The 15534-nt window shown below is 39.5% G+C and overlaps 1 protein-coding gene across 3 annotated transcripts in view; it reads left to right on the plus strand.

Moving 5' to 3' along the window:
* LOC126198524 (1-phosphatidylinositol 4,5-bisphosphate phosphodiesterase-like) overlaps window positions 1-15534 on the plus strand; it is a 590920-nt gene that overhangs the window by 163569 nt on the left and 411817 nt on the right. For all 3 annotated transcript variants that reach the window (XM_049934913.1, XM_049934915.1, XM_049934914.1), the window contains exon 3: window positions 9819-9878. In XM_049934913.1, the coding sequence (XP_049790870.1) occupies window positions 9819-9878 (60 nt within the window). The remainder of the gene's footprint in view (window positions 1-9818; window positions 9879-15534) is intronic.

Here is a 15534-nt window from a genome sequence, read left to right on the forward strand (position 1 = left end):
ACTTACTCTGAAGAAGTACTGGCAACTGATTTGTGATTGTTGATAAGCTCCGGCAGCAGAGCAAAAATGTTCTAAGTAACTAAGTTGCAGTAGGTGAAAAATGAAAATTCACAGGGTCATATGGATTCAGCATGCATATAAGTACCGTAGTAACATGGAAGCAAATCGAACATACGAATTTAAAGCTTTTGAACTTTATTTCTGTGCTTGCACCACATTCGTCAGAGTATGGTATAATAGAAATTGTTCCGTTTCGGCTTAAATTGTGTCTGTTGTTGATACGATTGATGTAGGCTGCCGGAGTGCAGTGGTAAATTTTGATTCCCACACAAATTATGCAGTTTTTGTGTATTTTTTGGTTGATGTGTTCTGTACATGGTCTATATTTCATGAGTACTAGGAATAGCGATGGAGATTTGTGTGTTGAAATTTTAAATGTAGCCGTGTGAAACGAATTAAATGATCTATGATGCTTGTTACTTTGTAACCAACTGTAGGCGTCTCTGAGGGAGCAGTTTAAATACTTCAGGTGTCATGTTGTTTCATGTCTTTTGAATGAAAGGATTATCATGGCTTTCCCCATAAAATTGGACCGTAGGTCAATATTGATATAAGTGGTTGACTTCACTCACCTCCATTCATCTTCCACAGCGTTAAGCTAGTTGACGTGCTATATCTACATAATATGCACTAAAATAATCGTTGAAGGTTTGTGTAATACAGCTTTTCAGAATTTTAATTTGCGTTTTTATAGCGAAAATTGCATTTCATATGCCGCAATTGTAGACACTGGGGTACGCTTCAGTTGCAGTTATTACCACAACGCATAACCCACATTCTCATTCGTTGGCATATCAAATTGTCACCTCCCAACTTATTCTAGACCTCTTGCTACATTGTAGATTAGTCTGTCATCACAAATATGATGTTGAGGAGATTGTGGAGGGGAAAGGGGCAGCACTTTCACTTGCGGTGGCAGTGGAGGGTGCACTGTTTTGAAACTTTCTAGGAGATTAAATGTATGGTGGACAAGGGCTCAATCTCAGAACCTTACTTACTGTTTGCCCCAAAAAAAGGCAATGGATGAGAAGTATTTTCCTTGACAACTCCCTAGAATGTGCTATCGCCAATGCTCATTGGGCTTATCAGTCTATTTGAATTGTCTGTTTACTATACACTGAACATATCAGTGTATAGGTGTTCTGGGAACCAAGAAATAGGCAGAATCCCTCAAGACCTACTTTATGAGTGTCCCCTTGCCCCATGATATGGGCACCCATGGAATTCCAATTGATTCCAGTTACATTCCCCTCTTCTGCATCACCTGGAGTGTGACAACCTATGTTGCATGTTTCATACATGAATCTCATAAGTTTGGATATGTGGTTTGGAAGGCCACATATGAAAATTGTTACTAAGGCAAAACAGAACCATGTGGAGCATCATAGCTTGTATTGGGTGTATTTTTTCTGCAATTTGTAACTTTAGAGTTCTCAATTTCAACATTCATTTATAGGAAGTTCTCTAGTCTAATGTCTGAGTTCCTCAAAAAAGAAAATATTGCATTTGTGGAGTTTCATTGTGTCAGATTTTGTTTCTGCTGTTTTAAATGGCGATTCCATTTTTGCTAAATTTTAACTGGTCGTGATATGTTTCCACTCCAGGTGATGTATTTATGGTATCAGTGATGAGCTCATGTGTACTGTGAATACATTTAGTACTTAATACTGATTATAACAAAAACCAGTTTCAGTGAAATTGTGAGTTACACAATCACAATACAAGACAGAAAAATAATGTCTATGTGTACTTTTCCTCTTTGTCAAATTTTATAGGGGGTTTCTGTGTTTTTGTGTAGGGACCCATAATAATTTTTCATATGGTATAAACTAAAAACTGGAGACTCCCTTTAAATGCAGAAGAAGGTTAGTAACATAGCTTATTAGCCATTCTTGCTGTAAATTATCTATTTATCCAAATTTCTGTTGGTTGTAACAATGTTCATTGTAAACAGGTCCTTATTCTTGTGGAACACAGATAGGTCTAATCTGTTGTATCATAAATATCGGTCTGGCAAAAAAACATGACATATGGGCTACAATTACACACAAACAAATCCTTATAACAAAAGACCTTGACATTTTATGTTGTTATGCAAATATCCAATCAACAGAGACACTCTGCAAGCCATGATCCTCACCATTTAATGAACAGCGCTGAGTCGAACGGCACCTGCATGCCAGTGACAGGACACACCTGTCGCAACTTGTCGACAAACTATGCAGTTCAACAGATGCCTCCCAGTGCCATCTTCCGGCAGGATGTTGCCATCCCCCCCCCCCCTCCACCTCTCCCTCCCAAACCACCCCGTCCTCCACTAGTGTGGAGATGTTGCCACAATTCTCCATGAGACATTACCACATTTTCCACATGAGAAGGTTCCTCAGTATTGGAAAGGGTAAAGGGGGGGGGGGTCTCATTGCCTGGCCTGGTCTCCTGACTGCTGGATTCAGTGTGTGGGGGTTTATCAGGGACATTGTTTACAGAACATGACTTTGAGATCTGGCAGATTTGAGACAATGGGTCTACACTGCAGTCGAGGCCAGAACACCCATCATACTTCTGAACATGGGAAGTGGAGTACCATTTGGATATTTGTTGAGCTAGAAACAGTGCCCACATTGAACTGTACCAACAAGCTTAAAATGTTTGAGCTACTGTGACAATGTGGGACAAATAAATTTATAAACCTTAATAAGTACTGAAATACAAACAAAAGTTTTTGTATGCCTCTCTCCAGGACACCCTGTAGATGCTGTGTTAACATCTGTTTAATGTAACTGAGATAAAAGTATCTTTCTTTCAAGCATAATGTATTAAATCTAGTGTGAGGAAGCACAGATAGTTAATAGCCATTTAATGATGGGTAACTGTGAATACAGCTTATAGTTGACATTTTACTTTGTTAAATGTACCATAAAATGCTACATGTACCTGATAGTTTATTCGGAATTGGTAGATCATGAAAAATGAATGAATAAACCAAGTTCAGTTTCTTTTCCTGTGAAAAATATTTGTTACTCTATTGCTGTGCAAATACAAGTCATTATGTGGTCTGGGCTTAGAATTTCTGAAGAACTGTTCAAGTGTTTGTAGAGTTACACTGTGATGGCTGCAATGCAAGGTAATCATCACACATCATGCAGATACTTGGCGAGGGAAAGAACTTTATGGACATTGGCAATGCCCTGCTGTATCTTGGTTGTTCTGGTGCAGGTGAATATATGGGTCACATGTATATCCCACCCTATTTCCTACCTAATTCGTGTTGAGTCATGCCTCCTTCAGTCATTCCCCACTCTCACATGGAAAGGGAATACTGAGTCTAATAGTTGTCATTTGTGTGTGTCAGTTCGCTGATCCTGGGAAATGGGCAACTTTTTTGTCTTTATTTCATCATAGTTCTACTTAAAACCACTCTTGCCTACGTAGATATTCTGGAACAACTGATAGAATATAGGACCTTAAAGAACAAAAAGTCAGTAGTAACATTTGTGGACTTCATGAAGGCATATGAACCTGTCATTAAACAGACTCCTGGAAGAGCCCTGAAAAACAGAGGACTAGACAGCAGTACACAAGACTTGATAACAGAAATTCTGACAGCCACAAAGGCATGGATAACATTCAGAGGAGCACTACTGGAAGAGTTTGAGAAGAAGACTGGTGTCAAACTGGTAAATGGGTTGTCTTCAGTTTTGTTCAACATAATACTGAATGAAGTAATCAGACAGTGCGGAGCAATAAGCGATGTAATGGGAATATCAGAGAAATATTTTACAGACAACATATCAGTAGCAAGTGAGAGGGAAGGAGTCACAAAGAAACAATTGGACAACTCAATGCAAACTTTTAGTAAGGTGGAACTGAGGATCACCTACAACAAGACAAAGCCACTGTATACTGGAAAACACCAAAAAGCATTGTGAAAAAGGTTGAAAGCTTTAAAGATCTGAGAGTATGAAAAATAAAAGGTCAGCCTTCTGCCCAACCAGAAGTTATACAACAAAAAGAATATATCTATAGGTGCAAGGATCAGACACTACAAGGCAATGTTGAGGAATATATGCAACTTAATGATAACATTAGGAAGATATGGTGCATAACAACTGGAGAAAGAAGAGAGAAACATACTGAGGAAAATACTGGGCTGTAAAGGAGATAATGAGAGATGGATGCAAAGACATAGGAAAAAACTGCACCAGTGCATGAGGACAATATCAGGAGGAATCAGACCAAAGGGGCAAGATTTGTGGGACATGTGATCAAGATGACTATGGACAGAATAATGAAAAGAGCATGGGAAACAAGGTGAAGACAAGGAACCAAGTGGGTTGTTGAACTCCGGAACAATTGGTCTGAGGTAGGGATTCAGGTGGTCAGGAAAGAAATTAGGGAAGCAAGTACACAATGCCAGAGATCAACAGCAGCGAAAGGTACAGAGAAAGGATAGAGAGACACCAGTGCACAATCCAAGAGAATAGGATACCAAAGGTCAAGGAATGAGAGTGGGAAGGAAGAAGATTAAGGATGAAGAGGTTCTGGGGCGAGAAGGAAAAATATGTTCATGTGATCCTGAGGTAGTAGTAGTAGTAGTAGTAGTAGTAGAAGAAGAAGGCTCATATGGTTATTGGCCTACAAACTAAGTCCAACATAATATCAGTGTCATCCTGTCCCTTACTCTTGCCAATGTTCTCTACATGTTCCTCTCCTTGCTGATTGTATGAACAATGTCCTCATTTCTTACCTTATTAGTCCACCAAATTTTTGACAGCCTCCTATAACATCACATCTCAAATACTTTGATCATTTTTTTCCTGGTTTTTGCGTGTTCCATGACTCACTTCCATGCAATGCTGTATTCTTGCCCAGATTAAGGCTGATATTTGGTTACGAGTAGACTCCTTTTGGTCAGGAATGCTGTCTTTGTTTCTGGTAGTCTGCTTTTTATATCCTTACATCATCCACCATGTGTTATTTTGCTTCCCAAGGTAAGAGAATTCTTCCACTTCATCTACTTTGTAATCACCTTTATGAAGGTAAGTTTATTGCTATTCTCATTTCAGCTACTTCTCATTACTTTCATCTTTCTTTGGTCTACCCTTTGTCCGTATTCTGTACTCATTATAAGTTCATTGCATTCACCAGGTCCTGTAATTCTTTCTTACTTTTGCTGAGGATAGCAAAATCATCAGCAAATTTTGTCATTGATATCCTTACACCCTGAATTTTAATTCCACTCTGTTCCTGTCATTGCTTCTTTTATATATAGATCAAATAGTAGTGGTGGAAGACTTCATCCCTGTCCCACACCCTTTTTAATCTGAGCATTTCATTCTTGGTCGTCCATTCTTATTTTTTTAATGCATTGTATATTATGCATCTTGTCCTGCAGCTTACACTGACTTTCCTGAGAATTCCAGACACCTTGCACCATTTTACATTATTCAATGCTTTTTTTAGGTTGAAAAAATCTATGAACATACCTTGATATTTCTTCAGTCTTGCTTCCATATCAAGTGCATGCAATGTGAGAACTAGCTCTCTAGTGCCTTCACCTTTCATACAGCCAAACTAATCATCATCCAACAGTTCCTCAATTTTCTTTTCCATTCTTTTGTATATTATTCTTCAGAGCAACTTTGATGTGTGAGCTACTACACTACTTGTACTATAGTTTTCACACTTAACTTCACTTGCTAACTTTGAGATTGTGTGGGTGATATTTTTTGGTGGGACAACCTCAAAACAGTCCCTGTTTTAATCATCCTCCCTGCAGACAAAGGATCCACCACTGTCATGACGAATTGCAGAGACTACTTGACCAGAAGCCTTCTGCCTACTCTCGTACTTCTTACGACCTCTGTCACAGTGATTTCATCCCAGAATTTCAACATAACCTCCAATCCCTACTGAAATCCTTAGACATCCCAAAATCTCTCCCCAGAGTTCATCTCCCTCCTCACTTCAGCAATCCTCCTCACACCCACTTTCTATATACTTCCCAAAATGTCAAAAATCCTGGGTACACCGAGTAGCTAGTTATTGTGCTTGTTCATCAACACCTCCAAACCAATTGTCTGAAGCCTAATTTCTCATATCAAAGATACGAAACACTTCCTTTACAGACTCTTGACCATTCCCACCTCAGTCTCTCATTTTCATGGCCTTGCCAGCTCTCCTAATCTCCTTCCAACTCCACACCCAGTTCCTCATTCCGAACTATATCCTCGTACACTTCTGCATAGGGCAGGGCATGTAAAAATAATCTGCAACACAGCTATTGGCACCTGCATGACACCCTCCTTTGCCAACCCGTTTATGGAAAATCTAGACGAAGCCTCCTTGCCTACCAAAACCTAAACCCCTTGTCTGGTTAAGGTTCAGTGATGATATATTCATGATCTGAACTCAGGATCAAGACACCCTGACCTCATTCCTCCACAACCACAACACCTTCTCTCCCATCGACTTCACTTGGTCATCCTCAATCCACTGTGCCACCTTTCTGGACATTGACCTCTATCTCTGTGATGGTTCCATCCACACCTCTGTTTATATTAATGCAACTAACCACCAAGAGCACATGCATTTAGACAGCTGTGATCTCTCCCACACAAAAAAATCACTCCCAGACAGGCTGGCCAACCTTGGACAGTAAATATACAGTGACGAGAACTGCCTTTCTGAGTATGCTGAAGCTCTTACAAGGGCCTTCACAGACTGTCCTTACCCCCCTCTCCCCCCAAGAATGAGCTGCAAAGGAGTGCCCCCCTTGTCATCCATTATCATCCCAGACTGGAGCAACTGGACCATATCCTTCATCATATCATCATGCCCAGAAATGAGGGACACCCTACTCAAGAATCACCCCTCCATTAAGTGGAATTCTGTCACCCACTCAACTTACTCAAGGCCCTGGTCTATCTCTAGGCCAGTCCCACTCCCAACCCTTTGCCTATGGGGACACATCCCAGTGGAAGACTCAGGTGCAAAACCTGCCTAATTCAACAACCCTGCACATCCTATACCAGTCCTGCCACAGTATTATCCTATCCCATCTGAGTGGGGCCACCTGGAAAAGCAGCCATGTGGTAGGACAGCTCTGCTGCAATTACTGCTTATAATTTTATATGGGCATTACCATCAACCAGCTGTCCACCAGAATGAATAGCCACCGCCAAACTGTGACCAAGAACAAAGTTGACCACCCAGTGTCACAACATACTGCTGAACACAACATGTTCGAGTTCAGTTGCTGCTTAATGCTTATAATTTTATATGGGCATTACCATCAACCAGCTGTCCACCAGAATGAATAGCCACCACCAAACTGTGACCAAGAACAAAGTTGACCACCCAGTGTCACAACATACTGCTGAACACAACATGTTCGAGTTCAGTTGCTGCTTCACAACCTATGGTGTCTGGAGCCTCTTTAGCACCAGCATTTTTAAACTAAGTAGACAGCAATTATCCTTGCCACAAATCCTTCACCCCTGTAGTTCTCCTGGCTACAGTCTCTGCTAACCCTCTGCACCGCACCCTCTACACAACATTTTTCCCCTTCCTCTGTCCTGTCACACCCTCCCAATCCACACTTCCATATCATCTCCATCAAGCACCACACCTCATTGGCCGTGGTACCTATGTATTGCACACCAAGCCCATAAACCTGCCACTCCTGCTTCCTGCACATCTGTTCCCTCCCTTCAGGATGCTAGATACCTGCCCCATACCTGCCCTCCAGCTTCTAATCCTGTTCTCCCGGGACGGGGGTGTGTGCGCATCCCTGTGCCTGACAATGGCTCAATATTTCTTCTGTTCAAAGAGTTGTCTCCATTACTCGTAAATGATTCATATCTGTATATTCTGCTATCACTTTCATACATGTATAACAAATATACCCTGATATTTGAACAGTATCATTTCCTAACTAAAATTTTCTCTGACCAGAAACTAGTCAATACTGGTGACTCGTAGAGATTCCTCTGCTCCCAGCACCCCTGCAAGGAGTGCCAAGTTGTACTGTGGGCATGCTACATCATTCTTGTCTACTGTATAAGTTAAATCAGTTTCTCTTGCATAATTTTCTCTGGAGCTTTAGATATACCGGGGGAACACTGACTGACCTGATGGTATTTGCACCATCTCTCCTACCATTTTGTATATGGAGATTACATTAGATGTTTTCAATGATTCTGGGAAGTTCCCAGTTTGCAAATAATCAACTGTTTATTTAAAGGAATTGTATTATTATGGATAAATTTCTTCAAAATTATGATAAAATAGTTTTCTTATTGCTTTCACAACTCCACCTCCGGTGTCAGAGCTAATAAATTTTGTCTTGGAACAAGAGTTAGTTTTATATTTCATAGATGCAGATTTCATTTTAAAAGTCATTGTTAGCATATTTTCTGCAATACCGACAAAGAAGTCATTAAACAGCATAGCTGCTGCTGAAGGATTACTGACCTCATTGTTGTTTAATGTAATTGTAAAATTTTCACTGTGTTGCTATTTTCCCCATTTTGTGTTTTTATATGCTTCCACATGACTTTTATATTGTTTGATGGGCTATTTATGTAGTCATTTTTTATCAGACGTAATCTTGTTTAGTAAGTACATTTCATAGCAAGAATGCAGCTCTGGTGATGATGATATATGATAATCAAAGCCATGGTGAAGGATATGGTTCAGTTGCTCCAGTCTGGTGTGATTCTGGGTGATAAGGGGGGATTGGTCAATTTAGAAAAGTAGTACAGAAGTTTATATTTTCCTTTTAGGATGGCCTTACCCCTGATGTGAACTTGTAACTAGAACAAGCAATATTAGTAACAATACACTTGTTATGGAAAATAACAATTCAAAATAAATATCATAAAGTCTCTAATAAACAGTAATTTTCTTCGTTTACACGTTTGCTGCGGGAATGTTTTTTTTTTTATTGTTCTCTGTACAGATGGCTAGTAAAACAGTAAATATTTGCCTCATTGAAAAGCTTGCAAGTGGTTTTGGTGGTGGTGGTGGTGGTGTAGTTTATATTTATACTGAGCTTTAGTATTTGTGCAAGGAGGCACTGAATCCTAAACCACATAACTGCAATCTTGTGTTGTAGTTATCTTCACTCACAGCTTGTGATACAAGCTTGTACTTGAAGTGGACATCATTTTAATGGAGATCATTACTTTGTTGTGCAAATTATATATTTTCATGAGACCTCCCTGCTCACACTTTTAGTGAGAAAACTCTGTTAAATTCTATACATTTCACACTTCCATTTTGTTATTTATTGTAAAAGAGCTCTAGTGTACTCATGAATGGCTTTAAGTTACCCCCTGGAGAGCAATAGTGGCAGCTATCAGAATTACTTCAGTATGTTTTATTACCACTTGTTCAGATACTTTTTGAACATGTCATGTTCAATAAAAACTGCTATTTTTCCATGACTGGTATGAGCTTTAGAATTGCGATCACACATGTATCAATGACAAAAGCTGTGTTATGACTGTTTTAAGTCAGTTGTGTAAAATACAATGTACTGTTATATAATGCAGTTCATTTTTAGTAGAATTTCCGTAGCCAAGACTGAACATTGTCCTGATGTATTGAAACATGAAAAGCTTCAGCATAAAAGATGGAGTGTATCTTGTGATGATAAATGACTTGATTCTCATTGTGTTTAATAGTAATCCTACCTTGTTTTGCAGAACTGCTTTCATCACATTTTGAATTACTTTTTACAATTTTTGTTGCAGCATGGAAACGTCATAGAATTGTCCCAAGTTAGTGACATTAGAGCTGGTGGCCTTCCAAAGGTTTGTAAAACATGAGTAACATTTAGAAACCACAGTTTAATCTGAAAATTCTAATTGTATGTAGTAGCCTTATACTCAAATAGCTAAAGAGGCTACAGCTAAGTGAAACAGGACCAATAGCAGCCTCTTACTGCTAAAAAGGAATTTTAAGCTTTCACAAAAACTTTTTCATATCCTTTCTCTGTTCAAAATAGGTGCAATTTTGTTTGGAAATTATTGGACCTATTGACTGCTCCTTGCATTTAAAAAAATAAGTGGATTGTCCTTTGAGGATATGAGAGACAAGAGTTTTGAACAGTGGAAGCTCTAGGTTGGAGTATCGACAATATAAGGAAAAGGTAGATTGCTACTCACCGTAGAGAGACTGTTGACTTGCAGACAAGCGCAATGAAAAGACACTTACACGTTAGCTTTTGGCCAAAGCCTTCTTCAGAAAAGGAAGAGCACACACACACACACACACACACACACACACACACACACACACACACACACACAGAGAGAGAGAGAGAGAGAGAGAGAGAGAGAGTCATTCACATAAGCAAGCACACCTCACGCGCACATGACTACCATCACTGAACTCAAGGTGGAAGTCGGTATTCTGGGCTGAGCCGCTGGTGATGTCAGTCACGTGTGCATGAGGTGTGCTTGCTTCGCATTTGCGCATGCGCGCACGCACGCGTGTGTGTGTGTGTGTGTGTGTGTGTGTGTGTGTGTGTGTGTGTGTGTGTTTCCTTTTCTGAAGAAGGCTTTGGCTGAAAGTTAATTTGTAACAGTGTTTTTGTTGTGTCTGCCTGCAACTCAACATGTGATCTTTCCATTGAGTAGCAATCTATCTTTTCCTTACGTTGTAGACATTGGGTTTGGTTGGTCTATATTTCTGCAACTGTATTATCAGTTTTACTTTCAGCTTGGATATAATTTGACTGTCTGTCAGTGTTCTGTGTTCACCATATGCTGCTCCAGATTCAGGGTCTCATTAATAGCCATTGTATGGCTGAAACTGGTTGTATTTAAATGCCTTTTACTGCTATTGTGTCTAAAAGAAATAAAAAAGATTTTGTGCTTGTGTATCATTGCTTACAATTTCTTTGTTTCTGAGTCACTTCCTTAATACGTAGTAACAAACTCATCTCCAGTATTCTTATCATCTTGTGTTACCATCCTTATACCCAAGTCTGACTGATGTAAAACAGTATAGATGTAAAGGAATTTCTTTACATGTTTCCAAAAGCAAAGACTGATTTCTTACATATCTATATGTTGTTTTCTATGATGGCATTAAATCTTTTTACAGATATGTTTTTACATAAATTTTTAAACAACTTTACCTGCTCTATAATTTTTACATTGGCCACTCTTTTTCAGTCCTTCATGATTATTTTGCTAATATACCACTAACCTTTGTTTTTGGATGACTTATTGATATTTTTTGTGATATATATTTCTAGTGTTCTATTAAGCTGTATTACTAACTCATGGAAGAAACTAAGTTGTCTTCAGCAAGGAGAAAATCTGTATAAAACCACTATGTAACCTTAAATGCATTTAATCACATGAGCATTAAGAAGTTCAAATACTGTTCTCATTCTTGGTGTCTTCAAAGAGATATGTGATTTAACTGACTGGCAAACATTATTCAGCATCTTGGAGGATTTGGTATTTGACAGTGAAACAAAAATCATTCAACAGATCCTGACAAACACCATCTCAGTGGTAAAGTTACTCATAGTAGTCTGTAACACAATGATCAGACAATTGGATGAGCTGTCCTAGTCCTCTTCTGTATTGTTTTGGAGAATGGTGCAACAATCTGGGAAACAGCTCTGGAAGTCGAGGGATTAAGAGAGATACACCTTTGATAGAAAGGAAGGACCTAGATGCTAAGGTTTTAGCCCTTACTGATGATATTGTGCTATTAGTTCAAAATGAAGATGTTAAAATCTGCTGGACAATTTGCATAGCTTTGCTGAGAAAAAATGGCCTGAAAGTGCCTTATGAAAAGACTGACTCCACAGAACATAAACATCAGAGAATTATGTTTAGCAACAATGCAAAGGAAAGATAAGCACGTGGAAAGGTTCAGATATCTGTAAAAATTGATCCAATTTAATGGGTTAGATAGACAGAGCCAGAGTCGGTAATTAGATCTGGCATACAAACTAATCCAGAATGTTGTACCTCTTCAGGGCTGCCAGAAATTTTTGATGATGAGTTGAATGGAATGGATAATGTCTTGAGGCCGGCCGCGGTGGTCTCGCGGTTCTAGGCGCGCAGTCCGGAACCGTGCGACTGCTACGGTCGCAGGTTCGAATCCTGCCTCGGGCATGGCTGTGTGTGATGTCCTTAGGTTAGTTAGGTTTAAGTAGTTCTAAGTTCTAGGGGACTGATGACCACAGCAGTTGAGTCCCATAGTGCTCAGAGCCATTAGAACCATTTGATAGTGTCTTGAAAATATGTTTTATGTTGAACATCTACAGAAGTGAAACAAGGTTGATGGAGTGTAGTCCGAATTATATTAGAAGATGCTGAGGGAATAACATTAGAAAATGAGACATTAAAAGTAATTAACATGTTTTGCTATTTGGGTAGCAAAATAACCAAGGATGACCAGAGTAAAGAGGATATAAAATGCAGACTGGCAGTTGCAAGAAAAGTGTTTCTGAAACAAATTAAATTTGTTTACACCAAATATAATGTAAACTCTTATGACATATTTTCTGAAAGTCTGGATTGTAGCCTTATGTGAGTAACAAACAGCACAGACAAGAGGAGAAATGAAGCTTGTGAACTATGGTGTTACTAAAGAATGCTGAAGAGTAAATAGTTAAATCAAACTTTATGAAGAAGTATTGGTGCTTTTTGCCTAATATAAATTTCAGAATGAGATTTTCACTCTGCAGCGGAGTGTGTGCTGATATGAAACTTCTTGGCAGATTAAAACAGTGTACTGGACTGAGACTCAAACTCTGGACCTTTGCCTTTCACAGGCAAGTGGTCTACTGACTGAGCTACCCAAGCATGACTCATGACCCATCCTCACAGCTTTAATTCTGCCAGTACCTCATCTCCTACCTTCCAAACTTCACTGAAGCTCTTCTGCAAACCTTGCATAACTAGCACTCCTGAAAGGAAGGTTTGCAGAAGAGCTTCTGTGAAGTTTGGAAGGTAGGAGATGAGATACTGGCAGAATTAAAGCTGTGAGGCCGGGTTGTGAGTCGTGCTTGGGTAGTTCAGTCGGTAGAGCACTTGCCCGTGAAAGGCAAAGGTCCCCAGTTCTAGTCTCGGTGCAGCACACTGTTTTAATCTGCCAGGAAGTTTAATATAAATTTCACTTGCCCCCTTAGATACATTTCCTCAGGGAAAGATGATTAGATATGTTTGTATACTTCTGACTACACACACATATATATAGATTCAGACCTTTGTAAAGACAGACATATATTTAATCAGAAAGAAATGGCAGTGGTGCAATAATTAATTTTTTTTTACCTTGAGAAATGTTTAGTGCTGCAAGTCAAAGTGATACTAGGTCACAGACACCAGCAGAGTACTTGGAAATATGTATGCAGATGACACTTCTGGATATAAGCAAAATCAGATGTAAAATGCAACCACTGCTTATGTTGTTAGTGAATATAACAAAATGCATGTTGGTAATAAATAAACCTTTTCACTTCTGGTAATAGATTAGTAATAATCATCTTTTTAGTAATTGCAAGAATTATTATTATTATTATTATTATTATTATTATTATTATTATTTATATTATTACTGCCCAGGGTTGAGCATAATGTGTAGGCAGGCAGCAGAGGAAGGTGAAGGGGCATTTGGCCTGATACCCACAGAGCCTCTACAAAATGATATGAACTCTCATCTATATGCTTTCCTTGGCTACCAAACAATGTGCGTTCTTGTTTCGGACAAGTCTTGACTTATGTCAGTAGTGCTGCAGTAGTAGTTGAAAATGGCAGTTATTATTCTTTCTTCTGCCAGTTTCTAGATTTAGTCTGTGACAGAGATTCTCAATGTTCAAAGCATTAGTGCCAATCAAAATTCAACATTAGCTGTGTCAGGTGTATCGGCTGAAGGCTACAAGCAAACAGATTGTGCTTCATTTGTGTAGGCAATTTTCTGTAGGTCTATGACTGTCCCTATCAAAGAGGGCCATAGAAAAATATGCCTCATCAGTGACGACTTGTGAAGTTGGTGCAGCAGTGCGTGATGGAGAACATTTGCTCCGTGGTTATGGATATCAGCAGCCATTTTCCACAGATACTGCAATTGCTGTGGTATGAATAGTTGCTAAGCATCTTCTGCTCAAGGTGTTTGCCAGGTAGATGCTGAAAAACATGATACCTGAATACAAAATGAATTGCTTAGGAGCAGCATTGACATTTTTTGCAACAGTACCATGATGACAGTGACAAGTTTCTCAACAGGATCCTCATGGGCAATGAGATCTGCATTGCCCATTGTACTCTGGACAACAGCAGTTTTAAAAGAGTTTAGCTGAGAGCTGTTTGATCATTGGCTGTACAGTTCTGATGTTGCTCCCAGCAATTTCTGTCTTTCCTTGCACCTCAAGAAATTCCTGTCCTTTGGACACCAGTTTCATAATGACAAAAACTGAATACAACTGTCGCACACTGGTTCCATTCCCACGAGCCAGATTTATATGACACAGGAATACAAACATTATGGTGAAGAATAATTCAGTCATTGCTGCATTTATTGTCACTAAAGTTTTCCATGTAACTAGGTTTTCCTTTCTCAAAAAAGAAAAAAAAAAGACAAAGTACCCAGTGAAACTCAATTTCTGGATGACCATGACCCTTGTAGACTACTGGGAGTAGTGGGTTTAGAGAACTTGGACAATGTTTTCTGTGGAGTGTGCCAAGCTATCCTTTGTCCTTGTCTCGTTAAAAGAGAGAGAGAGAGAGACTAAATCAAGCAAGAAGAGATGCAAATGGTCTGCAGCAGGTCTCACACAAGCACAGATGAATGTTCCCCCAACATATTACACTGCCCCCACTGAAGTACATCCAGACATGCCGTCGACCTGGAGTAACAAAATATGTAATTCATCCAACCAGCCTACATTAATCCACAGTACAGCATCCATGCCCACATGTCCACTGCAGTCATAAATAACAATGTCAGTTGGTTGACATGGGAATGCTTAGAGGTATGTCTGCTGCAGAGCCCCATGTTCAACAGTGTAACTGCATTGTGTACTTTGAAACGCTTGTGCCTGCACTAGCATTGTTTGCTGTCATCAGATCTGCCACAGATCGCCACATAATCTGCTTTACAGAGTGAGAAAGCCTTTGATGTCCACATTATTTGATGATTTGTTGATGTCCAGTTTCTTGTCACCTACTTGTGGGTCCCCCTCCCTTCAACCACTTTCTATAATGCTCACAACAATAGCATGTGAAGAGCCAACCACCTTTGCTGTTTCCAGTACGCTCACTTCGAGGTGCAATCTATCTTTTTGTCAATGGATTTCCCCATTTGAGGCCTGTATTGTTGATGATATGTTTTCCCATTCAGCTCCACTCCACTTATATGCTTTTCTTACTGTGCCACATGCCTGCAATGCCTCCAGGCTGCATTCAATCTCATAATGGGCAGTAGTCATAATTTTTTGGG

Source organism: Schistocerca nitens, chromosome 8 (assembly GCF_023898315.1).
Source record: "Schistocerca nitens isolate TAMUIC-IGC-003100 chromosome 8, iqSchNite1.1, whole genome shotgun sequence".
NCBI classification, from domain to species: Eukaryota; Metazoa; Arthropoda; class Insecta; order Orthoptera; family Acrididae; genus Schistocerca; species Schistocerca nitens.